The following is a 27,127-nucleotide window of genomic DNA, read 5'->3' on the forward strand; positions in this document are numbered from 1 at the left end:
CTGGTATCACAACATACTTCAACTAGTTTGCACTCTAAATTATCTGCAAGACCTTTCTACGTCTATTTGAAAAAGTCACAGTTCACACAGTAACTTAATTTTATTAGCTGAAAATTCAGCTTTTGGGTTCATTGCTCCATTTTCCGTTATGTAATGCATCTAACCCAGGGAGAGGGCAGCCTGTTCAGGCTTACCACTGCAGCATGGAAAGATGATAATATGCTGCTTCCTTATATTTCCATGCTAATTCCTGCTATCAGGCTTTAGTCCTGGCTTCTGAACTCTGAACCCTGGTGGGCTGGACCTGCTTGCAGGGCTTGGCTAACTCAGAAACTCACAGCAACATGCAGAGAAAGTTGCTCTGCAGAGCATCCAGCACTGACAGAAGCTGCAGAAAAATAATCTGAAGCCCAAATACAGCATCTTCCAATTTCTCGATTTCACTGGTGCCTGTTGGTAGATTTTCAATAGGCTTCCTATCATCCTTTTTTTTTTTTTTTTTTTCTTTCCTTCCCCTCCTCATTCTGGGATCACAGCCAATCCCCAGCACAGCAGCTGACTTTCCCCAGAACTAACTAGAAATATTCCAATAGACTCTATAAATAGACTCAAAAACTTAGGACTGGAAGCAGCCAACCAAATTTTTCCACTCCTCGCTCCCCTCTGCTATCTATCTATCTATCCTAGGCTAACCTAAATCGCAGCTTCCTGTGTTTCTCCAGGGGGAACCGTCCTACCCACAACAGGTAGACCACAGGCACAGACATCTCTTACACATCCCAAAGCACCTGTGGAGAGTGCATGCAATTTATTGCATGACTAAAATATCAGGAAAACTCTACTTTTATGTCACTGTAGGAAGTATTCAGGCTGATCTTCCCTCCTGTCTCTAGAAATCAAAGCTGAAGAGAAATCAAGATTTCTGCAAGAGGCTTTACCACCTGTACCTCAGACCTCTGCGAACTCATGAGACCAGTTGGGATACACATGACTTCTTGGTTTTCTATGAAAAAACCCCAACAATAAATAAGAACTCTTTCTTAGCAGGCTTGAAAAGCGGCTTTTATTATTGTATTTTTAGAATACACTCACACACATCACTAATACTTGCAGAAGCCAAGTAAGGTTAGTCTCCATTAGTTTAAGTACAGTACAAACACACAGCAAAAGAAAAAGTGTGTTCCAAAGTCAGAATAATATTGCAGCCGACTTGCCCTTGGACATGTGATTCTGCAAAATTATCTGCTTACATTACTATCAGATGCTGTTCAGCATTTCATGCTGCAGATAATGTACTGAAAGTATAAATGTTGAAATAGAAAGGCTAGTGTGCTCTGGAAGCAACACCTGGCAAGTCTGATTTTTACTTAACCTTACACATGTTGCTAGGAAACCCTTCTCAATATTTACTTCAAGTCTTTAAAGAAACAGACTCATTCATACTGAGCTACTGGTGGGAGCATTGGGGACTTGGCGGAGAAGTCCCAACCTAAATTTACTCTTGACATCTCACTTTCCTAATCCACAGACCTGACGTAATACAGAAATATAATTAAGAGTTGGGTATGTAGCTACCTTATGAGACTCGTAACAGCACTGGCATTTCGGACACTGCAAGCAGTGCAAACAAAGTAACAAACTCCTTTTCCTCGGTTTCATACAGTTTTAATTTTAAAAAAGCTACAATGTTAATGCAGAGGCTTCTGGCATATTATTTTCACACTTTTGTTAACTGCGGACAATTTAACAATTCTCACCATCAGATCTCATGTCTAGTACAGAGATATACAGTACCTTCATCTGCCCATATGAAACATCAGAAAAACCCTAGATTGTACCAAAACCAATAGATGGTTTGTGTATTTACTGCTGTCTTTCAAATTGATTCCATGAAATATACCTATAAAAATCAGTCAAAGTTACTATTTCTTGTAATCCTAAGTGATGAGGTGAATATTCTTAATTTTTAGTCATGTCAAGGCAAAAGCACAAGCTTTCCTAGGACCTAGTACACTGTACTGAGCTCATATCCTCTTATGCCAATACCTGCTACTTGCCTTGCTCCTATAATCCTCCTTTTCCCCATTAGATCACATTTCTTATTCCCCTGCATTCCTGATCCTAAGCTCATTCCTATTTGGTCCTGATTTTTTTTTTTTTTTTTTCCCCTCTTTCCCCCCACTGAGCATGAAAATTGCATTCACTTGTATTAAATTACTAGTTTAAGTCACGCCAACATCAATATCACCTCTGAGTTTGGGGCACGCCGCGTGATGGAAAAAAGCCAAAACATATTCCAACCAATAGCAACTCTTCCCATGGAGTCAGACCCAAGCTCAAAGCCTCAAGTACCTCAGACAAAATTTGGAAAGAACTGGGGCAAAGAAGCCCCCAGGAACACCTACTGACCCTCACCACTGCAGCTGCCAAAAACCACAGCTGGGGCTGCCACCCCCTTGTGCCTTGAAGCATTCCAGCTTGGAACAGCAGCTTGGCAGAGCGAGGACTCGGCTGCTGTGCAGCAACATGGACCTTGCTACAACCTTAGTAAAGAGACTTTCTTTTAATAAGCACAATATCAGGTGTTTGTGCTGAAGCAAGCAGAACCTGAAGCATCTTGAGATCATGGAAAGGGCTAATACAGGTGGAAGGACATGGAACAGTTAGTGGAGGACATGGAGTTATCTTGTTTATCACAGTACGGAGGGTACGAAAATAAGAAAAGCATGAAGGTCCTCTTGTGAGCTGAGATGTCATCTGGACTCTGGTATTACAGCGCTGATTCATTAGAAATTAAGACAAGTTTCTAACTCTTTTTTCCCCTGTAGCTATCTTATAAATAGACTTAATGACTCTAAGTCATTTACAGCCACTAATACATCACCTAGTCAACTCAGTTACCCTCATATTAAAATTAATTTATCAGACATCCACAATATCCAATTAGCTGCAAATCAATAGGTTTACTTTACAAGAATTTATTGATCCACAAAGTAGGTTTTTTCCCTGAAATGACAATTGTAAGTCGTTAAATTAGTTTGCCTAAGTTACAGCTGCTTGTAAATACTTAAAGCAGCTGCCTATAATCAAAACAATTCTGTTTGCCTTTACAGAGTAGTATTATAATAAATATCAGAATATCCCTGTCTAGCTGAAAAGAAGTGAAATTGACTTGATGGAAAAAAAAAAAAAAAAAAAAAAGGATACAGCCTATTTGTCACTTTAGTTTCATTTCCTATCTCCAGGATTTAATTCAGCTTCTTTTAGGATCTCTAGATTGCGGTGAAGGATGAGTAAGTAGGTACTTTGCCCATTCTGGTCACAACTTATGAACAAACACATCTGCTGAAAACAGTACCTCCAATTCTTCTGTGGAACAACTTCCTCTGCCTGGAACTCTGAGTCTTTCCTCAATTACAGATGGCTGAGCTAACAGGTGAAAATGCAATTACACACAGGCAGCACTCACAATACAGGCATAAAAGGAGATCTATGGAGAGGAGGGGTCAGTCCTGAGGATCCACCATCCCGTTCCAGGTGTCACAAGGGTTACGCTTCAGGCCAGCTCCAGCGGGGTCCCATGGACAGAAGTCAAGGCTGAAATGCCCTGGGTATCTCCTGGACTGCTTTTTTCATTCCCTTCTGGCTCAGAAATATCTGATTGTTCACCCCTCAGCTGCCCAGTCATGTGAACCACAGGACAGAAGATGGCAACTGGAAGATCCCCTTCAAAAGCATATTTCTGATCCAAATAAATATGTAAACAAAACCCTACGAACTCTGTTATTAGCCTTCTGCACACAGTTAATTCCTGTTTATGTTTGAAAAGTAAAATGCAGGGCAATTTTCAGGTCCATAATAGATGCATTTTTGATTCCAGAAATAAAAAAAGAAGTAAATCAGCAGCTCACTTTTTTCACTTCTACTTCTATACACATTAGCTCCTCTGAATTCTCTTCCTTTTAAAAATAGCATGTCCATCCAAAACACTCATCCTCTTTGCTTCTTCCACCAAATGGGTTTAATACAAAGTGAGTAACCATTCCTTATCTCATTATCTGCATGCACAGTTTGAAGTTGTCATTACTGCATATTTAATCATTCAAAGTTTTCAATGCCCAATCGCGTTTTTGTTTTTGTTTTGTTTTTTTTTTTTTTAACTGTCAAATCTCCAGAAACATAAATTCCAAGCAGTCCCAAGAATCTGAAAGGTTAGTTGGGAAACAAATGCAAATCAAGTGCATTGTTTCACTGCAACATTATCTTATGTCATTAGTTGGCAGCAGCCATAAAGCTCTGGACCACTTCCAGCATTCACTTCCATACACTGAGCAGAAGCTGACATGTCTAACCCCCCACACTTTGTTCGTCTTCCAGCTACTTTACGTGGATCCAGATTAAAAATAAGTATTTAAAAATCCTAACTGTATCAACCGGAATACTTCTCTTTTTCCACTGCGTATCTGAAAGAAGAGTATGGTAAAGCTGTGCAGGGTTTGTAGAGCTGATTCTGCAGCAATGTGGGTTTACCTGATGGATTTTCCAGCCGGGCACTCTGCAACAAAGGTTCAATGCAGAATTTCGACAAGCCAGTCATGTTTAATAACTTTTTCTAATCCTTAAGGAATATTTGTTGGCCAATTTTTGGTTTTAATTATTAACGTTAGAAAGCCCTGGTGCTGAAAACCGAACAAAATTAAAACGGAAATAACAAAACAAACCCACGGTGTACACTAAAGCCAAGAGAACGGGCTACGAGCTGGGGGGCAATCCTTAGGAAATGGGGGAAAATGACCTCCACTGCAACATCCCTGAGGGTATTGTGTTCTCTCCCTGCTGGGCTCAGGGTGCTCGGGGTGCTGCAGGAGTGCAGTGGTCCAGAAGCGTGCATCCCCTGGCCAGAAATGACAACGCGTTCAATTTCTACCAAGCCATAAAAAATAACAGACCTCGATCCCTAGAAACACCAAACATTAAAGTATATTGTCTTCAAGTGGAACTCCTGAGTTTCTCCTGGGAGTTTCCCCATATCCCAGGATCCACACCTGTGCAACGTTTTAGTTGTTTTGTTTTAATTTATCCAAGTGAGTTTGGAAGTTAACACAGCTATATCCAGCAAAGTAGCTCTGAAGCTACCATTAGAGGAAGAGCTCTCTAACCGCTCTAGCATACTGCACTCTCTAGCACAAATCTAATTTAGTTTAAAATAATGAAGCTGACAGCTCAGATAGTCTGCCTGGAAACTGTGCAAATTTACCACCCACCTTCATTTGCAAGGTCCCTGGCACTCCAGTCTTCAAAAACGCTGAAGTGCATGACAGGTTTCTAGAGACAAGTCTTCAGCAATGCTAAAAGTGAGATCTCTGACCTTTTGGAGAAGCTCATATTTGAACTCATGCCTCCTAAGGGAAAAGAAAGGTTGCTGTCGTGATGCCCCAACCTTAAGACACTTCCAGAAGCAACCCCTTTCCTGTTCCTACTCTTAGGGCAGTGACCTTGATGAAACTTGAGTAGGAGACCACGTCCCACCTCCAGCACTGCTCCTGTCAGACAAGAGGTGGTGTTTGAGCGGGGAATTTGGTGAATCACCTGCAAAAGGCTGGAGAGGGACTTTTTGCAAGGGCCCACTGTGATGACAATGGGTAACGGCTGTAGCTGAAGGAGGGTTATTTAGATTAGGTATTAGGAAAAAATTCTCTTACTTTGAAGGGTGGTGAGGCACTAGCACAGGTTGCCCAGAGCAGTGGATGCCCCGTCCCTCAAAGTATTCAAAGCTGGATGGGGCCCTGAGCAGCCTGGTCTAGTTGTAGGTGTCCTCGCCCACGGCAGGGGGTTGGAACTTGACCGTCTCTGACGTCGCCTCCCAAGCCAACCCATTCTACCAACAGCGAGCGGAGTCCCTTCCCCACTCTCTCTCCTGCAGCAGCACTACGGGAGAGCTAAAGACACAAACACAATTGATTTTTCAAGGTGAGACGCTGCCAGAGTAAACCGGGGCTCGCCGGTTGCGACAGCACGTTTCCAAAGGGCTCGGGGAGCACGGGTGTCCGTGCGGACACGGCAGGTGACGCACTCCCGGGGTACACGGACACGGCTCCTTGCGCAAGCCGCAGGGATGCGCCGGCACCCTGGGCCCTGCCCTGACCAGCCACACTCAGCGCCTGCCCCCTCCCTGCACGGCCTGGATCTGCCAGAGAGGAGCAAAGCACGACGTAGAAATTTATTAAGCGGAGCGCTGCTTTGCTCCCATCTCCACGCTCCCATGTCCACGGGGCACTCCCGAGCCACGACCGGGACAGCTCTCGTGCGCCGTCCTGACGCCCTGAGCCAGGCACGGGAGAGGAGCTGGTGAACAACAGAAATTCAGAACTAAGGAACTTCAAACCCTGAAAACAACGGGTTTTGCAGGACTGCACTACGATCTTAGCACAGCACAGGATTCGGAAAAGCGCTGCCAAAAATGCTGGCAAGACTCTACAGTTCTGGGCAGCTGGGACAGACAAAATCCTGGTCAGGACAAACGACTTAATTCCCCATTCTGCCCTCTGATTAAAAGTTCTCAGACCACTGATAGATTACGCTGACCAAAATAAACCTCTAAAATAATGCTTTGTTTTGCAGACTTAAGGCTGAACATGCACCCAAAATGGTCACGCACACACAAAAATAATGAAGCAAGATATTCCCACAAATCCAAAAGACTCAGAAAACATCGTTGAAGATGGTAAGAGGTTGTTTCTTGGGTTTGTTTTTTTTTTTTTTTTTAAGATCTAAAATTGCTATGGAATTGGTACATAAAGCTGCCACTTTTAGAAACTTGGGGTAACACCTCTCAAAAGCAGACATGGAATGAAAAGCACAATAGAAAAGACTCACATACTTAGCATAAATTTTAACCTGAAAGCTCATTCAAAAAAAGTTATTTCACCTCCAGATGCAAGCAGAAAGTATTGTTTAGGAGAGAGTATGGAAACGAGTAAAGTGATATAAAAATTGTCAGATACATTCAGCAATTAGTCTGAAATTTGCTTTTTAACCTCAGGGCTGCAACTCTTTGATCTATTATTATCACCACAATCAGCAGCATACCCATGCATCTTAGAGGCACGTACAAATTCCTATAAGCCATTTTACATATCATCCGCAAATACTGGATTCTGCTTCTGCTCGGAGGTTCTAAACAAAATTTATTTTTCTTTTTTTCTCCTTTACAAAAAAACACATTACATATTAACTCCAAGTAACCCTACCTCCAAATATGAAATTTAAGCTCTCAGTTTGTTCATGAAGCCAATATGCAGCTTAAAGATCGCTAAATTTAATTCAGCAACCGGCTAACAACAAACTCTAATGTAATTGCGGGTGCTTAATTCACTGTTTAAGATAAAGAAATAAAATTCAAGTTATTTTGTGATCTACCAGCAGTGTGGGAACTTCAGCTCTAATATAACTCAGTAAACAAAGGGCATCTTGCAAAAATACTTATTCACGTACTGAATGGATACAACCAGTGTTATTTATACTTTTGAGAATGCAGAATGAACAGCATGGATTTGGTTTTCTGCACTTTTTTTTCTGTTTTGGGAGAGGGGTTTGGGAGATTGCAGTGGGATGGGGGGCGGGGGGGTGTTGTGTTTTAAATCTTTCAGCACTGATTTCAGCAAAATAGAGAAAGAGAAGCCCTGAGATCACTTCCTTTCAGAAAACACACTGTTAAGCTCTGACAAACCACATTAATAAACCTCACTGCAAAACAAAACAAAAGCAACAAACAAACAAAACCCACAACCCCAAACAAGGTCACAAAGCCTCCCACTTAAAGAGACCACTTTTTAAAAAATTCTGCCCTGAAAGCAAACCAACCCTCAAGGTTTCTGTAAAATCCTTGAGTCGTTGAAGGGAAAGACATGGATGCACAGAGATCCCGTTTCCATGTCCGAGGAGGGAGTGCCTCCTCCCACACAGAGGGGGAGAGATGCTGCCGCTCCTCTTGCCGGCAGTGGTACCGGAGCAGGCTACAGTGGGAACTGCTGGCATGGATGAACAGGCACGTCCTGACCTGCGAGCCCTTCCCCTGCAGCCTAAGCCAAAAAAGTGTGCCTTCCTCCAAGGTCAGCCTGAGTCCTCCAGCAGCAAAGCCAAGGTGGCTCTGGCAGGAGAGGGCTGTCGGAGGGGCCCACCAGACCGTGACCTTCCGCTGCGGGTTACACAAGTAGGGCAGCAAGCAGTCAAATCATGCCATGGTCTATTTAGGGTGCATTCACACGTGCCCAATAACACTGTGAGAACCTGGTCCATTGCACCCGATGGAAATACTGCTGCTTTTTTTTTTTTTTTTTTTTCCTCCCCCTCTCCACAGATCTCTCACTCAGAGGAGACTGCAACCGAAGTAATTCATATGCTGAGCACCAGGCACTGTGTAGCAACCAGCTGCATGTGAAAACTGATAAAACTACTAAACTTAGATGGATTTAATACCTGTTTTTCACACACTCTTTTTAGTTGCCTTGTCGGACCATTTTTATCACTCTTAGACAGCCATATTTTAAGACACATTTGCCAGAGAACAAGTTACGGTTCTATATTCATCCTTAACTGTGGTATTTTCTGACCTCTGAGATCTTAAATCTCAAATCACAGCACTCCATTGTTTTCCAAGAAGTTTTGGTCAAAACAAGTCCATTATTAAATGCATCTCCTACAACTCTGTTCGAAGACTCAATACGTACAATTGAAAAAGAGAAAACGCCTTTTAAAACTATACCCTGAATATACCATTATTGGGATTATGGCTCAACAAGACATTATCTTTTAGCAGAAAGGTGCACTTGGGATATTTCACAGGCTCCATTCCCTTTCCATCTCTTCAGTTTGTTCTCGTGTCTACATCACATCATGCTGCTCACCAAATTTCGCTGGCCTGTTGGCTCTTTAGAACTTCAGAGCGAACTGGATCAGGAACCCAATCTGGCTCTCACATACAACAAACCCAAAGGGACAAAACCGAAATCAGAGCAGACAAGGCATGGCCCAACAGAGTATTCTCACCACTGCAAATAATACATTGCTCAGCTACAGGTGACACCCAACAGCAGCCACTGCTCCAGCCTGGGATCAGCAAAGCCCCAACAAGCACCTTGCAATTTGATTCAGCCAGGCAGAGCACTTCACAGCAGGTTGTAGCTCCATTAATGTTAAGTGCTGGTTGAGTAAGGCCAGGTTATTGAACCACAACTTAACAATTTACTCCCTCTGCAGACAACAGGAGTACTGCACGAGCACTCAATCTGCTGCAGCAATCCCTGGGCATGCTTGCCTGCCTTGCTGCAACACACATCTCATCTCATAAAACAGGATGGGAACACTTTTTATACAGTACACACTTTTCTGTCTTCCAGTCCTCATGAAAATGGACTGATCCATACTGTTGGAAAATGCACAATCAAAACTTCTACTTCTGCTTGTTAAAATCTGTGCATTGAAGGTGACCCCACCTTCCTGTTTTTCAGAAAACCATCAAAACAAGATTATCATAGTGAGATTCCATATCACCAAAAGTGATACAAAAACTAGGCAACAACTCTTAGCTACTATCAGAATTCACATTGGCAAACTGATTTCCAACAGCCAAGTACTGCAAAGTTTAACAATTGAAACGTTTTGGAAATACACAACTTTATTTACCCCCACACAAAGGAACAACCAAGCCCTAGATCCTGGCACCCAGCTTGACAACAGAGCTCTTACTTCCTCAGATGGGGAAGATCCACCCATCTCTGGAACACAATTTTCCATTAATGTAGACTTTTCTGTGCCACAGCTCAGGAGGCAATGGATATGTATCATTTTAAGGGAAAATAAGGCATTATTTCCATTCACATTTTAAGGGAAAATGCTTTATACAGTCTTTGAACATCTCAATAAAGAGCAATACAAAAGCCCAGCACCCTCACAAAAAAACAACAAAGAAAGCTGTAGAAAGTTAAAGGTTGTTCAATGCATGCTGGTATGCCCAAGGGAACCTTTCATCCTGGGCTGACATATTAATACAGACTTCTAATTTCTTTAGTGAGAAATAAAGAATATGCAGAGGTCTCAGTTGTGTCAAGACTATACCCAAAACTGCATTAAAAAGAAGACACAAAATTATATAAGAACCTACAAAAACCAGTATACCTTCTCAAACTGAAATAAAGGAAAAATACAGGTTTGAGGCGATGGTCCATGGTGTTAGAGAATCATTTCTGAAAAAGGTTTGCACAGTAAATTTTTGGGAAGATAAAGTGAAATACAGTCCTGTTAAGCATGGCGAATATTTTAACAGCACGCTCCTTTTCTCATAAAGTCCATCAGCAAACAGAGGTCAAGGCCATTCATAAATTCTAAAAATAATATTTACCAGACCTTTATCTTTCTGGCAGGTATAATTCTGATAAGTGACTATTCTAGATAATATTTAACATAAAAGTTTATTTACAAAAATACTTGCAATAGTCTGAAATCAGATTTTAACCAGAATCAATTCAAGCCAGTAAAGGCTACGGGTAAATCAAAATCACGTTGTTGGGTTACTTTCTGGTTTTGGGTTGGTGGGATGGGTTTTTTAGGGTGGCTTTTTCAGGTAGGGTCTAAGAAATAAATACTGACACATATGAATGGCTCAGGAACAGAGAGTTTTAAGTCATCCCTAGAATACTACCAGTGTCTGATCAAAATTTTCTTGAAACACGATTATAGATAAACAGATGCAATTCATATTAAAACACTAAACTTTCTGAATAGCAGCACATCAAACTTCATGAATTCTTCCCACACTGGATTACACCAGTGGAATTGCCAGAAAGAAATGACAGTAGGAGTATCAGCCCCCTGTTTCCACCACAAGCACTGCAAAAAGCGAGTACGTGTGTGTATATACATGAGCTCATATGGAAATTAGAGGGAAAAGGCATATTTGCAGAAGAAGCTTTAGGTAAGAGCTAATGCAGCAGAAAGGTCATCTTCCTCAATTTTTACAGTCGTTTTAAGCAACCATGACTTTTTGTAGGCCATTTTGAAAATCACATAATTGGCACAATCATGGGGCTTAGGCTAGCACCCCAATTCAGACAAGCACTGATCACCTTCAAGTGAAACCTTATCGGGATTCTTCGTGTAGGTTTTCATCAATGACATCACACAGTTGCACATACCCTCTTTATCAAGCCCACTTAGCTATTACTTAGTTTAGAAACCCGTATTTCTCAGAAATGCCATTTGTGGAAGGAGGAATTTATACACACAGACAGACAAGTATGATTCACCCTTTATTAAAAATTACAAATGTAAAATCTTTCAAAAACAAAGACATGTTCTGCATTCATATTAGCAGAAGAAAAACATTTTTAAGGGAATAAGCGAATTTGGTTTTGCTTAGGAAGCTCTCATTCCCCAAACACCACAAGCTGCAATGTTATAAAAAAGTTACTAACATCTAACTAAAAAAGAACCATAACTGTGCACATCTAATAAAAGTAACTGAAGGAGAAAAAGATAAATGTTCAAGTCGGCAGTGGGTGATTGGCACAGTCAACAAAGTAGCAATGCACTTTAAATGCCTCAACTATGGTTATTAGGCTTCCACCAAGTGTAACTGACGCACGAAATGGGACACTCTTAATATGAAAAAAAAAAAAAACCACCAAAAAAACCCCCCAAAAAACGCCCAACAGCAATATTCTAAAGATTCATTATCAATATGAAAAGTCAAAGTCATCTTCTTTTGGCCACCCACTCCTTTTCACCATGTAAGCTGCAAGTCTGAGGCAGTTCAAAAAGAGTATGACATCAGGGTTCAGAAAATAATGCAGCTAAAACAAGACATATTCCACGCTGGTCATCTACTGGCTTTAGAGAACCACATAGCCTATTTTTTCCCTTCATCTTATTCTTTGCTTGCAGCCATTTATATTGCAAGCTAAGTACCCCTAGGGGAAAGGGGGAAAAAAAAAAAAAAAAAAAAAAAAAAAAAAAAAAAAAAAAAAAAAAAGACGAAGGCATAGAATACCAGAAAGTTCAAAATATTGCAAACTTCAAGGGTTAATCACACGCTGTAAAAGTCCTCAGAATGTGTGATGCCTATCAATATGATTGACACATCAGAAAAAAGACCTGATGGGAAAAAGTAAGGATCTGGTTCAGACACAGGGGACAGAGGTGTGATGCTGCTGTTCTAATGACATGAAGGAAGAGGTTATTTCGCAATCCCCATACCGCATGGATATGGGACAGCTGAAACCAACCTTGGGATGTTGGGTCTGGCATGGTTTTAAGCTACGTGTGTTTTATTACAACACCTCAGAGCACCAACAAATTGAGCACGGTTTCCTCTGTTCTAGCTGCAATACAGCAGAGAAGTGAAGAGAAAAAAAGATCAGTCTGAGGTTGAATAGCAAGGCTGAGCTTTACATGTGTGACGTTTTATGTGGAGTCTTTAAGACTTGTCTCACCAGCAGACAAATATCTCAGCAGGCAACTCTGCACCCAAATCTGGACTGCTAAAATGATCTCTAAACAAATTTACCTTGAAAATTTTAAGGGCTTTGCACAGGCCCCTGGCTGCACTGTTGGCATAGAGCCATCACCAGCCAGATTAAGAGCAACATTTAGTTAAATAATGGGGTTGAGTTCTGAGATTTGAAATGATGACACACGTCCTAATCTGGAGTACAGATCAGGAGGCCTGGAGTGTCGCAACCCCGCATATCTCCATCACCTGAACGGAATTCCACACGCAACAGCTCTGAGCACTAAACATCGCAGGATCTCAATCCTGCAAAGTGGCAGCTACACTCTCCTGCACATCCTACGGAGACACCAGCTTAGAGAACAAAGACAGGAAAGTGCACCCAGCCTGTCATCATCAAATCTGATTACACTGACTGATCTAGAGCTACCATGGACTAATGTCAGATCAGAAGACTCCTTTAAAAGCCTTACGAGAACCTGTCACTCCAAACACAACTACTGATGGCAACCATGATCCTTCCAGCATTATTTCCTTGTTTATCGTGCCTGCCCCTGCAATGGATGACAGCCTTGATTCACAGCCTTGACTCAGTCACACAAGAGCTCTCACAGCTGGCAGGAGCTACCTGTCCAAGCAACAGTGCTCAACAGTGCTCAAAGGCAGTAAAATATTGGTTCTTTGTATTCAGGCATTCCATCAGTCTTCTGGTGAACTTTTCCCACTATATAAATAATGCGATTTATGAAAATTTCATCAACTAAACCATAAAACAGTGACTCCATCTTCCTTAATCCAAGAAAGTACATTTAAGACAAGACTGGATGATGAAGAATATCCACCTACATGCAAAGTTCAGCATGATGACAGGATACAGCCCTTTCAAGTTGAATGTATTAAAAAGTGCACGTTTTTTCCAGACCATATTGGAAATGGCCAAAGAAAAAGTGAAGTATGACCTACAAAATGACAGAGAAATTGTATCAGTGCTGGACAGAACTGAGAATAAAATGAGAACAGGTAAAGTTTTTTTTTTTTTTTTAATAGGTAGATAGGCTGGTTTCCCTTCTGAAAATCACCATTATTCTAGATATTATGCTTTTCACTGCAACGCTATTTTCAGAAATCTGTAGTATCATACAAATATGGAAACCACCACGCATCCTCCTCACCCCACTCCAAGAATAAGGCAGATGCTTCATTCACCGAGGGCAGCTGCGTAGTTCGTGGTGAGCAAAAAAAAAAAAAAAACCACTTGAGAAAGGTAAATGCCAAAATCTGTTACTGGCTATTTGAGCTTTGGCACAAACCTTTGGTGAGCCTGCTGGGTACATGGGTATGCTATACAACCATTTGAACTCAGTCATGCTGTCAGAGGCGCTTCAGAACTTGTGTTACTGACTCTGAAACTAGCTGGTTTAGGAAAGTAGGCATCCCCCACGAGATACAAGGACACCTGCTTGAAGAAGGACGTGCTGCCACAGACCAGCCAAGAAATGCAAATTCAGATGACACTTGCTCATTTCTCTTCCACCAAAAGTGAGGAGATCAGTTTATCCATTTCTCCCTTTCAAATGCATCAAGTTTTAACAGCCCTCCTCCTTCTGGAGGCATTTTTCTATATATATAAACCAAATGTTCCTACAGCTAAAATACAGAAATAATATGTTGCCACAGGCTTGTAACATTTAGTTTTTTAAACTTAACCAGTTAAAGTCCAATGCAAACACAGAACCATGCCTCTTCACAATTCCTGACACTATCATTTTCTTATCCTCATCTCAACATTTCATCTGAGGCACCACACATTCAAGCACTAGCTAAGAAAGAATAACCATTACAGGACACAAGAGAGCAATTTTACTAAGCTCCCATTATGGGAAAAACAACATTTGTAGTAGTAAGAGCTCATAAACATACAAAAGCTATACCTTCAAACCTAATAACAACAGAATATAATATGTTCTTAAATATTAAAGCTAGTATTTTGTTTTTATTAAAGGCGGAGTAGAATACAGCAAGATAGCAACAAATCTAATAGTAACTGAAATTCAAACAAAGAATTATGCATCAGACTGAGAAATATCAGCCTGCTCCTCATTTGAATTCACACCTTCCTTGTTTGTTTAATGGAGAGGAAGAAAGGAAAAAAATAAGGAGACACAAAAAAAAAAAAAAAAAAAAAAAAAAAAAAAAAAAAAAAAAAAAAAAGGTAGCAGTTTGCCAGCTCACCTGGATACGTTTTCTGGAATGTACTCTAGAACTGGATACCCATCACTTCTTCTGGATGCCAACTCTGAATGCGACTTCCAGGTCTCCATGAGCGTGCTGACAGCAGGGAAGGAGCTCAGGTGCTGAAATGTCTGCTCTCGAGCAACCGGCCGCGACAGGGATATCGTGCCCTGGGCACCGATCCTGTAGTGAAATGACTGTCCACCTGAATTTACACCCACAATGGCAGAGGATGGTATGCTGTTTTCTTGGTAATAGCTGCCATCATCAGGCTCTTGCTTAATCCCCACACGTAGGCCTGGATTTGGAAAACCGCTACCTTCACAATTTCCATCAAATGAAGAAACAGGTGGTCCTAAAATCCCAGAAAGAGAGTAATAGTCTTTGTCATCCATAAAAGAAAAATATGAGCCATCTGTAAATGGGAAAGGATTTACTGTTTGATTCCCTTTAAAGGAGGCACCAGAACAAGGATGTTTGGCCGACTCTTGCTTCACTGGTACTGAAAAGGGGGAATCGGAGCTTATTTTGCTGCTGCTGTCGCCGATGCAGGCGCCGCCGAAGGACCCGTCTGGCTCGGGCTTTATGAACTGAACAAGGTTCATCTGGCTGTTGTTGGAGATGGCGCTCTCCATTTCCTCCATCTTAGGAAACGTGAGCTCTTGAGCACCCTTGTCTTTTGCTTCTGGACTAGGAACAGTATCTTGGCTTCTGCTAGGCCCCACTGGCGTGCCGGAAGGTGGGAACCCTATGGAGTTGTTTACGGGGCTACAGATGGACGATCCCACAGTGCTAACCGCCGGACTAGAACGCGTGGACCTATTATTGGCATTGGAAGGGCTGGCAATGGAGCTCCTGGAGTTCAGGTTTGCAGGGCTGGACACAGAAGATCGCATAGTGATATTGTTGGGACTCGAGACGGGAGACTTCACGCTGCAGTGGCTGGGAGGACTGGAGATCGGCGACTTCATGCTGCTGATAGGGCTGGAAAGCGGAGAGCCGACGTTGCTAACGTGCGCGGGGCTGTGCAACATGGAGCCCCGGCTCTCGACGTTCGGCGAGCGCGACAGAGGGGTGCCCTGCCCGATGGGGCTGTGCATGGCAAAGTTCCCAAAGTTAGCGGTAGTCGAGGACACGGAGTTAACTCCCGCAGGACTACATACGGAGGAGGCCATGTTCTGAGGGCTGCAGCCTGAGGGGCTTTTCTCTTGACACATGATAGGGCTTTTGACAATCGCGTGCATGGCACCGCCGTTCACAGCGCTCCCGGAGTCCGACATCAAAGACCTCAAGGGCCTGCTGGCGCTGTGGAGGGGAGAGGAGCAATGGCCGTTCTCCTTGTAGAGCTTCACCAGCTGCTCCATGTTCTGGTAGACCTTTCCCGGGCTCGCCTGGTTCTGCTGATCGTAGTGGTAATCGGCATCTCGTATCGAATCCATATACAAACCCATGGATTCGGCCACCGCTGCCGACAGCTCCTTGGACTCCGTTTCGGTTTTGACGTCAGAGGGCAGAAGACCAGGCTGGCTGTTGTCTTGCTGCAGGCAGGAGAGTAGCTCAGGTTTTTCTTTGCTGTTTCCTTGAGCGCTGCTGTTTGCAAGAGGGCCGGCGGCGCAGCTTACGTTTACAATCTCCATGTAGTTACTGTCATCAGTCTGCTCTCCAGCACCTATGGAAGAATACTCCACAGACTGAGAAACTTGACCCCACCGTCTCTCCATATCTAAGCCTTCTGGGTAGCTGTGGTATCCTTTTGTCTCCATAACTAGCAAAGACATATATAAAAAAGTAAAATTAATGACAGGACAGTGTGACTTCCTAAGGAAATTTCCTAATTTCCTAAGGAAACAAGGCGTATCCGCTTTCTCTGTCTATCCTCCTCACTCTCTCCCTGCCTGCCAGTCCCATTTCCCTGCCCCATCCATCATCTCTTAACCATTTGTCCAATTTCAATCAAACTGAGGGAAAAGGTCTCATGGACATGACAGCCCTACGGATTCAGGGAGAAAACAGCTCAGCAGATAGGAAACACCCAAATTACTGCTCCCAGCCCTGCTCCAAAAGGAACGGCTTGGCAATGTCAGCACAACCGCCCACCCTCGCTGGCCACAGCCCCACGGTCAGTGCCAGCTGCACCAGGGACTGTCCCTCACTTTAAAAAAGGGAAGGGGGAGTAAGGAAGGAGGGGATCCAGAGAGGTTCTGAAAGGACACGCTGGTGGCAGGTAGCCACCTGTGGAAATTGCTCACTACAGATCTGCTCCTCCAAGGACTTTCCACTGCCATGTTACAGAGACAACAAAGCAAGGGAGACTGCTGTTTTATGGGGGTTTCTCTTCATCATCCTCACCATCCAGCATAGCACCGGATGCTTTAGAAGGAACCAGTAGTTCTGAGGGGCTGGGAGCTGACTCGCCCCTTCCTATCTATACAAACTTCTTGTACAACTTCCCAAGGAGACATGAAGGTGCGGGGAGAGAAGTAGGACAGAAGGTCAGTAGGAAACATTTCTGCCACAGAGGAAGAGGATCAGACTAGGTGGGAATGCATGGCTATTAAAGGGATCCATAACTCTGCCAATTCTGCAGAGCGCCATGCCAGCCAGCAAGAGGAATATACAAAGAAAAGTAAACCTTGTTCTAAAATGGACCCTAAAAAAACGCCTCCCATCCCACATGCCACTTTCTCGAGGTAAGGAGCAAAATGCATGACCTAGTCTCCAATAATCTGAAAACCATATATAAATAACAACAATTTCTAATTTTTTAAGGATTTAGCTCATAGTATCACTAGAACTGCAGAAACTCAAGTGCCAACAGGTATAATATCAATATCAGGCAAATATTTTTTCCTTTCAGAATGTATTCATTTTCTAATATTTAATATAGTGTTCAATCCCTTTACTTAACACTACTTAAATACGCTATTTTGAGCAAAATTATAAAAACAAAATGAAAAACCTTAAACTGAATTATTTTGAATACTTCTTTGCCCTTACTTAATCGGAACTATAGCTCAATGCCTACACTTCCCTCAAGCACAAATTTTATTAGAACCTAGAATTATGTGTTTCACATCATCATGTATATCAAATCACATTCCTACAGTCTAAAATTTTCAGACAGAAGTGTCTAATTCCACAAAAAGTCACTCCCAAATAATCACCTACCCCTGATTTAAGTGCTGAGCAAGCCTAATTCCTAGAGAACTCAACTGCAGCTGTGAGTGACCCGCATTTCTGAAAACCAGGAAACGTAGTTAAGGCTTAAAATTAGGATGCAAGTTAAAATTAACTCTCAGAAACACCAGCAGAACCACTGCATACCAGGAAATCTCTGTTACAGGCCTAACATTACACCAGCATTAGAGCTTTGTAGCAACTTCTCTCACAGCAGTAAATTTCAAACTCCATATATAATCAATAGGCGAGCATACTCTAAAACTTCGGCAAAAAAAAATCTGGGTCACACAAAGGAAAAGAAACTACAAAATGCCCTGTTACTGCACTTGCATAGGCTAGTAAATATATCCATGAGGATCAAAAAGCAGCTGAGATTATTTGTGGCCTGATACAAGTTCAATTTAAAATGACAGATATAAACCAGGGAGAATGCAGCAGCAAATGGATTTTTTGGGAGTGCTGGCTTCTGTCATCTCCAAGTGCCTCGGTGGATACCAGAACCAAATTAATTATCTCAGGGGTTACTGGTAGCATTAGGGTTTGGTTTTGTCCTTTTAGGCAGAACTTATTACAACTTGCCTAGCATGTCTGTCCACAGAATCCACACTTCACCTACGGCACACAAATGCCTTTTTACTAACTTTCACCAAACAAATCTGACTGCGGGATAAAACATCCACGGCCGCCCACAACTAAAGCACAGCAGCGCTGCGGATCGGAACCAAGATCGTCTCTATCTGACACTTTACAAAGCAAGAGACATCGTGAGCACGACAGCTTATCCAGACTCCCTCTCCGAAGAGCTACAGAGACACTGCGAGTTGTCTATTTCACCCCAAACATATCAACAAACACAGCCCTCCGCAGCAAAAATACCCGATCAGGCATGAAACCAGATTCCCGCAGCAAGAGCCAAAAAAAAAAAAAAAAAAAAAAAAAAAAAAAAAAAAAAAAAAAAAAAAAAAAAAAAAATCAAATGGTACCTGGTATCCCTGCAACCAAAAGGTCACCTAGATACGAGAAAATCTGAAGTAAGCCCAGTTTCACAAAATACAAAAAAAACACAAAACACCCAACCAAAAAAGCCGGCGGCTCAAGGAGCCACTCACTTCGTAACTCTCGGTGTTTGTAAACGAAATTTCCTTTAAGTTTCACTGTCTGCCAGCCACCCCGCTGACACGAGACTGCCCAGGGTACCCGAGTTTCATGGCTAGGCTGGGGTTTTCCCCCCTTTTCTCCAGGGTACCGGAGCGGTGCGGGCAGCCCCGGCACCTGCGCTGCCCGGGCACGGCGGCCCCCGGAGGCGAGCGGAGCCGGGCGCGGGTCGCCCCCGTCCCCGCGCGTTAACGCCCACGCAGGCAGCGCGCACGCCGGCTTCCCTATTTACCCTACGCCGTGAGGAGCATCACCGCAGCTCCCAGGGAGCAGCCGCCGCTCTGCGCCCCCGTCCCCCGCCAGTCTGCTTTCCCGCAGGTGCAGTCCGGGCTGTCACGCGTGGGGGAGCCCAGCGGTGCCCGGGAGCCCGCGGGGAAGGGGGGATCCGACAGCCCAAACCCGCTCTCGGCCGAGCCCGCCCTGCCGGCCCCCTCCTGCCGGCCGCCCCTCCGAGCGATGAGAAGAGCGCTTTTTCCCCGTGCAAACGCCGCTCCCCGCCCTTCACAGCGGCGAGTGTCCCGGCCCCGCAGCCGAGCCCCCCCCCCCGGCTGCCGCCACACCCCGCCAGCCGCACCTCCCGCCGCGGTGCGCGGAGCGGAGCGGTGTCCCCACGGCCCGGCCCCGGTACCTGTTGCGGCGCGGCGCGTTCCCGAGCCCCCGCGGCGCGGAGCGGAGCGCAGGGCGGCGCGGAGCGGAGGGGTGGGCGGCGCGGCTCCCCCGCCTCCCCCGCCCGCCGGCCCGAGGCGCGCCGCGCCGCCCGGTGACACGGAGCGGCACCCGGGAGGGGACGGGAAAAGGTGCCAAGTCCTTTAAAAACATGTCACATGCCCACATAAAGTTCAAGTTTACGTCCCGCCCGCCGCCCGCCAGGATTGGCGGGCGCGGCGCGGAGCGCGGCGCGGCCGGGGCCAGGCGGGCGAGCCATTGGCTGCGCCGCGCCGTCACTCAGCGGCCGGGCGACATGACTGATACAAAGTTGCTGCGACACAGCCTGGGAAACGCATCTCCTTAAAGCCGCAGGGACCGCGCGGCCCCGCGCTCCGCCCGCCCGCCCGCCCGCGGGGTTCCCGCACGGCGCCCCGGGCAGGCCGGGCAGGCCGGCGGAGCGGCAGCCCCGGGGCCCCGCGGCGGCACAGGTGAGGTGCGCGGGGCGCGGCCGCCCCCGCCCGGTGCCCGCGCCGCGCCGGCGGCAGGGCCGGGCATCGCCTCTCCGCCGGCCCGGGGTTTCCGCCTGTCAGCGGCGCATGAATGCGCACCGTGCCGATGCAGCGGTGATTTCACCGGGGAAATTTTTTAAAATAAAAAAAAAAAAAAAAAAAAATTAGGTGGGGGGGGGGGGGGAAGGGAAAAGAAAGAAATAAGGAAAATGTAGGGGAAAGGGGGAAAAAAAAAAAAAATGAAAGAAGGAGCGGAGGAGCGACGGCGGCGGAGCGCAAGAGGGTTCAAGGACTCGTCCTCCGCTCCCCGCCGGGCTGGCTCCGCTCCGCGGCAGCCGCGCATCCCGCCGGGCGCCCCGCCCGCTGCCTCTCCCCAGCCAGAGGAGCCGCCGGAACGACTCCTGGCCCCGGGGTTGCTGCCACCTCCCATTCCCCAGTGTCCCCCTGGGTGCCTGCGTCCCGGCTGCAGGAATACCCTTTTCCCAGACAAGCCGAAAAAAAAAGAAAAAAAGAAAGAAAGGGAAAAAAGCCGCCGAGCAAACTTTCAGGCGATGCGCTCCCAGCTCGCTCCCTTAAATACCGCCCCCAGCCCCCGGTCAGCGGCCCCTGAGAGCCCCGCTCCCGGCCCCCAGGTGCGCCCACGGCCCGGCGGGGACAGCTCCGCGGCCCCACAGGGTGACAGCGGTGCCCCGGGGAGCGGGGCGGGGGGCTGAGCCCGCCGGGCAGCGGCAGCGCCGAGCACCGCGCACCTTCTCCCGCAATCGCCCGTGCGCGCCCGCAGGGACCCCGCGTGTGCTGCTGCGGGTTCGTATTCGAGAGTCGCGGCGAAAGCGCCAACATCCCCGGGATTTGGGGTGTCACGTGCCCCTCTCGTTTTCCTATTCTGCCAAATATCGACCCACACTCACGGGCCGAGGCGGCGGCTCCCAGCGCCCGCGGCGCGACCCGCGGAGGAGCAGCCACCGCCGCGCTTCCCCGCGGGCGCTGGCGAGCAATGGACGTGTCCTTCCCGCGAAGTTTTCACGGATGGGGACGGGACTAGCCGTGACCTGGATACGCCGGCCGGTGTGTCGGACACCCGCCCCGCTGCCCCCCGCGCCGCTGCTCGCCCCGCGCAAGGCTCCGCGCTGCTCTCACTCACCTCCCCTACGACATGGTGGCGCGGCGGGGGGAGGAGGCGCGGCCCCCGGCTACTGGCAGCCAACCATCCGGGAGCCCGCACCGCCACCCAGGGTAAAAAAAAAAAAAAAAAAAAAAAAAAAAAAAAAAAAAGTACGCGGAGGAAGCGCCGGGAGAGCGGCCGGGCGGCGGGAGGGAGCTGCGGCGGAGGCAGGCGGCGGGGTGCCCGCGGCTCGGCTCGGCTCCGCTCGGCGGACAGCTCCCACCATGGACGCCTAGGTGGGTGGGTGTTCCCGCGGGTCACACCCTCGCCCGGCGGCGGAGGGGAACGGGGGGTGGATCCAACACCGGTGGGGGAGGAAGGGGGATTTTGGGGGTGGGGGGGAAGAGAAGAAGGGGGCGGAGAGGGAGGGAGAGAGACACCCTCCGAAAAAAAAAAAAAAAAAAAAAAAAGCAAACCCCAAAAAAAAAAAAAAATTAAACTTATGTCATTCCAGGTAAAACTCCCATCTGCGCCACCAAGGAAGAGGAGGGAGGAGAGTGGCGAGGGTGTAAACTTTTTCCTCCCCCCCCCCGCCCCCTCCGGTGCCGCCCGGCCCCTCGCAGCGCCCGGCGGCCGCGGCGCCCCCGCCGCCCCCTCCCGCGCCGCCCGCCCCGGCGGCTCCCGGCGGCTCCCGGCGCCGCGGGGTTTCTCACGCACGGAGCCCGCCGCCGCCGCCGCCGCCGCCGCGGTTCCTGGTTCGCGGAGCCGCCGGAGGAAGGGAAGGAGGGCGGGCGGCGGGGGAGGAGGAGTGTCTCCCCGTGCCCTTCCCCAGGCGGAGCGTCTCTCCCGGCCCTGGCGGCGGCGGCGGCGGAACACCCCTCCCCTCCCCGCTCCGACCGCCCCGCTCGGCCCCCGGGCGGGCTGCGGGGAGCGGAGAGCCCCTGGACGGGATTGCGGGAGGAGGCTGCGCGCTCCCCCCCCACCACCCCCCGCCGGGCCTGCGCTTTCCATCCCCCCGTCTCTGCCGCTGCCAGGCGGGTGGAGCCGGTCCCCGCTGCCCCCCGGCGTGCCCTTGCGTCCCGGGATACGGGCAAGGAGCGGGAGCATCCGCGCCGCACTCGCGGGGCTGCGGTGGGGCAAAGCCGCCCCGATTCCAGACGTTAACAGAGAAATCGGTCCCAACAGCGATGCTGGTTTAAAATAATATTTCACTTGTGGCTAAGGTCTTTTAGAACGGGTTGTGTTTGAGTTCGGGGCATTAGATGTCTCTTCATTTAAACGTCTTAAGGAAGAGAAAAAAAAGGCATTAGAGGAAGGAAGAACTTGGCCCTATTTTAACAGCCTTGTAGCGAGTCTTTAAACGTGGGAAAGGGCTGCTTGCCGGGAATTTTACCTGTGCCGAAGTCTGTAGGATCGGGGCCTTGGAAAGGTGACATTTTATCAGCCGTTGTTTGCATCCGTCAAAGTTTGTGGGTAACTTGATAAATGTTAAACAGGGAAGCAGAAAGTGCTGGTGAGGCCAGACTCGGAGATAACGGCATATTCAATAGCTTAATTTCACAATTAGTTTACTGTATTATTGGAAGCAAATCACATTTCACTGTGCCTACACTAGTGCTCTATTTTTAGCCATAATCTAGCTAAAAAGGAGGAACCTACTGAGATGTATTATAACATCGAATGTGAACAATTCTGTTCTCTCTCTTTTTACTCATTTTGTGTCATACATCTGGTTTGGAATACAGCTCGTTTATTAATCGAGCAGAACTACCGTGGATGAGCTGGAGGCTGCAATTCCAAGGCAGAGAAAAGTTCCGTGCAACTCTGCAAGGAACCCGGCAAGTCACAGCTGTGCAAAAAGCATCCAAGCACACTGTCTGCTCTCCCAATAACTGGCATAGCCAGAACAAACAAAAATTATTTTTTTTAATTAATTTAGAATTACAGTGTATTTTGCTCTTTTGTTGCACTTTTTTTGTTTTACTTTTCTTTCCTTTTTTTTTTTTTTTTTTTTTTCAGAGCAAAGTTATAAAAGGCATTTGAAATGCTTGGACATAGTCTCAGTCTTCATGTTGCATCATCTTTTTATTGTATTTTTAAGAACAAAAAGTAGATAGAAAATAAAACTGAGAGAATATACCCATTTACTGCCTTAGTACAAAACATTTGACCCCCTCCCTTTCCCCTGTGATACAGACAGAGATGGCTGCTGGAAGAATAAAGCACCTTTCACGGTACATGCAAGATGCTCACAGATTTTTCACAAATTCAGTAGAAACCTCATTTGTTTTCTGCTTGTGGTTCACAGGAGCACTTAGCTTTTTAGTGGTTGACACTGTATCTATTTTTAGCAGCATTTTAACAGCTGTCACTAACAAATACGGTCCCATCTTGAACGAGGAGGGGAGTTTATCTGTTTTATTTTGAAAAGTCAGGCTACGTAATTGTCAGATTATAAAATGCAATTTGGATCTTTATCTGTGAAGAGAAGAGGCTATCTTTTCTCATTGTGCCAATTCCATGGGGGGTGGGGGGGAGGGAAGGGGGGACGTGTAGTGGGCTTGATAAAGTAACGAAAGGGCTTTGCGAGGTTTGGAAATAATGTTATTCAAAGGCATACAAATGTATATATAGCGCATTTCAGATTCAGTTAAAAGTGGTCCTGTTTTGCTGCCTTCTGCAGCTGTGTTGCGATGGGGGAAGCCGCAAAGAGTGGAGTCATAGTTTTCCAAGTAGGTCAAGAGGAGCAGCACGGACACCTCCAATGAGCGATTCTCTTCCCTCCTATTAGATTTTGTATGAGGTTAACTCATGTCAGACACACGACACTGAAAGCAGCAGACAGACAAGTGTTAAAGGCACTCTTGCAGCAGATGTCATTTCTCTTCCTAGAGACAGGGGCAAATTTGGATAATGCATTACAAAACAAGATAATGCTGGAACTCGGCAAGTGTCGAATTGTGCTTCCTCCCGTGCTTGGAAGAGCGAGTGAATTAGTATTGGGGGCTGCAGGAGCAGCGATGTAGTGTAAATGCAGCCTACTGTACTGTCTTACTTAGAGGTCATGTGCCCTATTCTGAGAACTGAACCAAAGCGGATGAAGTTTTGAGTCGGTTCCAACTAAGGCAGCTGGGCATTTCCCACTTCTCTCCAGCTCCAGCCCAGGAATGCAGGCAATCACATGGTCACGCATATTATTCCTTTACCCGACATCACTCACCGTAGATTTAATTTTTGTGCCATTTGGCTCATATGGGTTTGATTAGTTGAGATTTGCAGCTGGTCAGAAGTAGTTGCGTTTTGGGAAGACACTGGAAAAACATTGGGGATGACAGGTGGGAGTTTACTTTCCTTGGCCAACAGGCATGAGTCTTCCAAGAGAGGAGTCCGCAGTCTTCTCTGACTTGCCAGTTAGCTGTGTTAAAGCTGATTTCCCAAGCCGTGCTGAAAGTCTTTAGAGTTCTTCACAAGACACAATGTACGTAAGCATGTTTTCTGTATGGTATGTTTACATTCTCCGAGATATCAATATTTTATCTATTTAGCCTAATTCTGGACAATTTTTTTTCCAATTGTAGATACACTTATAGATAAATCCTTTAGCTGAGCAACAGAACATGTTCCCTTTTAACCTGCATTCTTTCTTTTCTACATTTTTTTTCCCCTTTTTTTTAATGCTCTTTAATGGCCCTGTTGTAACTGTGGTTGAACCACATCTAAGTATAGTACAAGTGCATTTCTAATGCACACTGGCATTAGCAACCACTTGCTTGTGCAAAGGGCCAAGACACGCATTTGAAAACACCTATTTCCAATACTTTTCAAGTCACAGATTTTACTGACTATTAGCACCAATAGTTTCATCTGCTTCAAAATGAAAACATCCCACAGGGAGTTGCTCGCTGTGGATAATAGGTCTTGTAGACAGTGTCAGGACAAACAAAGCATAAAGAATAACACATGGGCAGTACTTTGTATTTTCTGGAGCTTTAATATTGCCACATACGTTTACATAATTTATAGTCAGCTTCTCTCTTGCTCTTCGACTATTTCATGTAAGAAACTGCAATTTGTAAAAAAAAATTGTCATTGCCACAGAATGCAGCCTTATCCCAATATTAATGAATTCCCAAGCAATAAAAGGTCGTGGCAGCTAATTGTATCTTAATATTTATCTACTACCTACTGGCATTTTTGCAATGGTATCAAATGGTAACTCAAGCTGTAATCTGACAAAAATTTTGTAGTAACCATAATAGTACTGCACCTATGCCAAAGACCCAGACACAGCGTTTAACAGCAGTAAAAAGAGCAAATAGCACCCTCCAGCACTTAATAAACATATCAAATGCAAATTGGAGGAAATTATTTAATCAGTCTATAGGCTAGTTAATTTTGATGATTATTCACAGTTCTAGTGATATCTAGCAATACTTAAAGGGTGGAATAAGTTAGTACCAAAATTGTCATGACACCAAGGTCATAAGCAGAATTTGAAACTTGCTGCATAGAGGAAATTATCTTCCTGATTGAATGGAGGTGCAGCTTTAAAGCTCCTACAGCAAAAGGAGAATTCTTATGTAATTTTCCAGATTCTTCTATAATCCTGAAGTTGCCCGCTCTCAGATATTATGCAATGAGAGACGGTTTGATATTAACCTGCTGATCAAATTCATATTGAGACTTGAAAACCCTTTGTTTTCTACATTTTTTAAAATCTGTATTTCCTGGAGAAGAGCGATTTCGGCGAGACTGTCCCCAAAGCGTACAGTGAAGAAGAGACTGAGAAGAGAAATGCTGTGAAGCTGAGAGAATGAGGAAGAAACATGTGCAAGACAGAAAAGGCAAAAAAGATATCTATCGATTTTGGTGGAAGTTGCACTGCTTTCCTAAATAGATGTATTTTGTTGATTTTGCTCATATATTAAGCTCTTGCTTCCTTTGTAGGCTGTGATCCAGTGTGTCTCCTGAGCCCACACTGGTCAGTTGGTCTTGCACAACGTGGAGAGTTGGTCCTTGTCAGATGCACGTTGATTTACACGGATTTAGTTAAAAAAGAAACTGTAAGTCAGTGTTCTGAGAACGTGTCCTGGCTTTGGAGGTCAAGGTCACACTCAGAATTTGTCTGGCCTAGACTAAGTATGTGGTAATGAAAGGTCATGCATTCCAGCATTTTCCCACTGAACTCACCAGCTCTTGTCCCACAAGCCAGAAGTGACAGAAATTTTGGCTAATTGGATTGGTTTGTCCCTAGTGATTCACAGGTGAGAGCAGGTGTCCTCACCAGCCCTGTTGCTTGGCTGTGGTTCATTCTCGTCTGGTTTAAACCAACTCAGCTTGGTTTCCACAAAGGGTGCTCTCTCTATCAGTGCTTGTGCAATCCTGGCACCTACAGCATCCAAGTACCACACAGACCCATTTCTTCTGAGTTCTGGAAAGAAGAGCAGCATTATCAGCATTTTATAGGCAGGGAGTGGAGGAACAAAGAGATTGCAGGGTTTATCTCAGGCCACTAAGGAGGTTACAAAGTACGAAGCTCGTTACTTCCCAAATCACAGATCATTGCTTTCCAGTGCAGGACCAGGGTTCCTTTTCAGCCATGGCCTTCCCAGGAATGCTGCCTGAGCGCGAGTGATGTGGAGTTAGAACACTTTTGGTTGTTGTCTGGGAAGGAAAACTCGCCGTGCTCTGTTTGAATGGATTCATTATTGGAATGAATTTTAGAAACCCCATATTGTTGGGGATTTTACCGTATGGATTAGCAGCCGCTGCTGAGGATTGACGTTACCTTCCCTG

The 27,127-nt window shown here is 45.8% G+C and overlaps 1 protein-coding gene across 5 annotated transcripts in view; it reads right to left on the reverse strand.

Annotated features, from left to right (window-relative positions):
* The window catches only part of NR3C2 (nuclear receptor subfamily 3 group C member 2), a 191,875-nt gene extending 170,404 nt beyond the window's left edge, over positions 1–21,471 (reverse strand). The window contains exons 1-2 of one of the 5 annotated variants that reach the window (XM_040064075.2): positions 21,371–21,471; positions 14,738–16,502 (exon numbers count right to left, since the gene is read on the reverse strand). In XM_040064075.2, coding sequence (XP_039920009.1) covers positions 14,738–16,500 — 1,763 coding nt within the window. In that variant the 5' untranslated portion in view covers positions 16,501–16,502; positions 21,371–21,471. Of the gene's footprint in view, positions 1–14,737; positions 16,516–19,646; positions 19,710–21,370 lie in introns of those variants that run through there. The other 4 variants (XM_040064077.2, XM_058420605.1, XM_058420606.1 and 1 more) reach the window with 4 other exon arrangements.
* Positions 21,472–27,127: the final 5,656 nt, after the last annotated feature.

This window comes from Hirundo rustica, chromosome 5 (assembly GCF_015227805.2).
Source record: "Hirundo rustica isolate bHirRus1 chromosome 5, bHirRus1.pri.v3, whole genome shotgun sequence".
Lineage (NCBI taxonomy): Eukaryota > Metazoa > Chordata > Aves > Passeriformes > Hirundinidae > Hirundo > Hirundo rustica.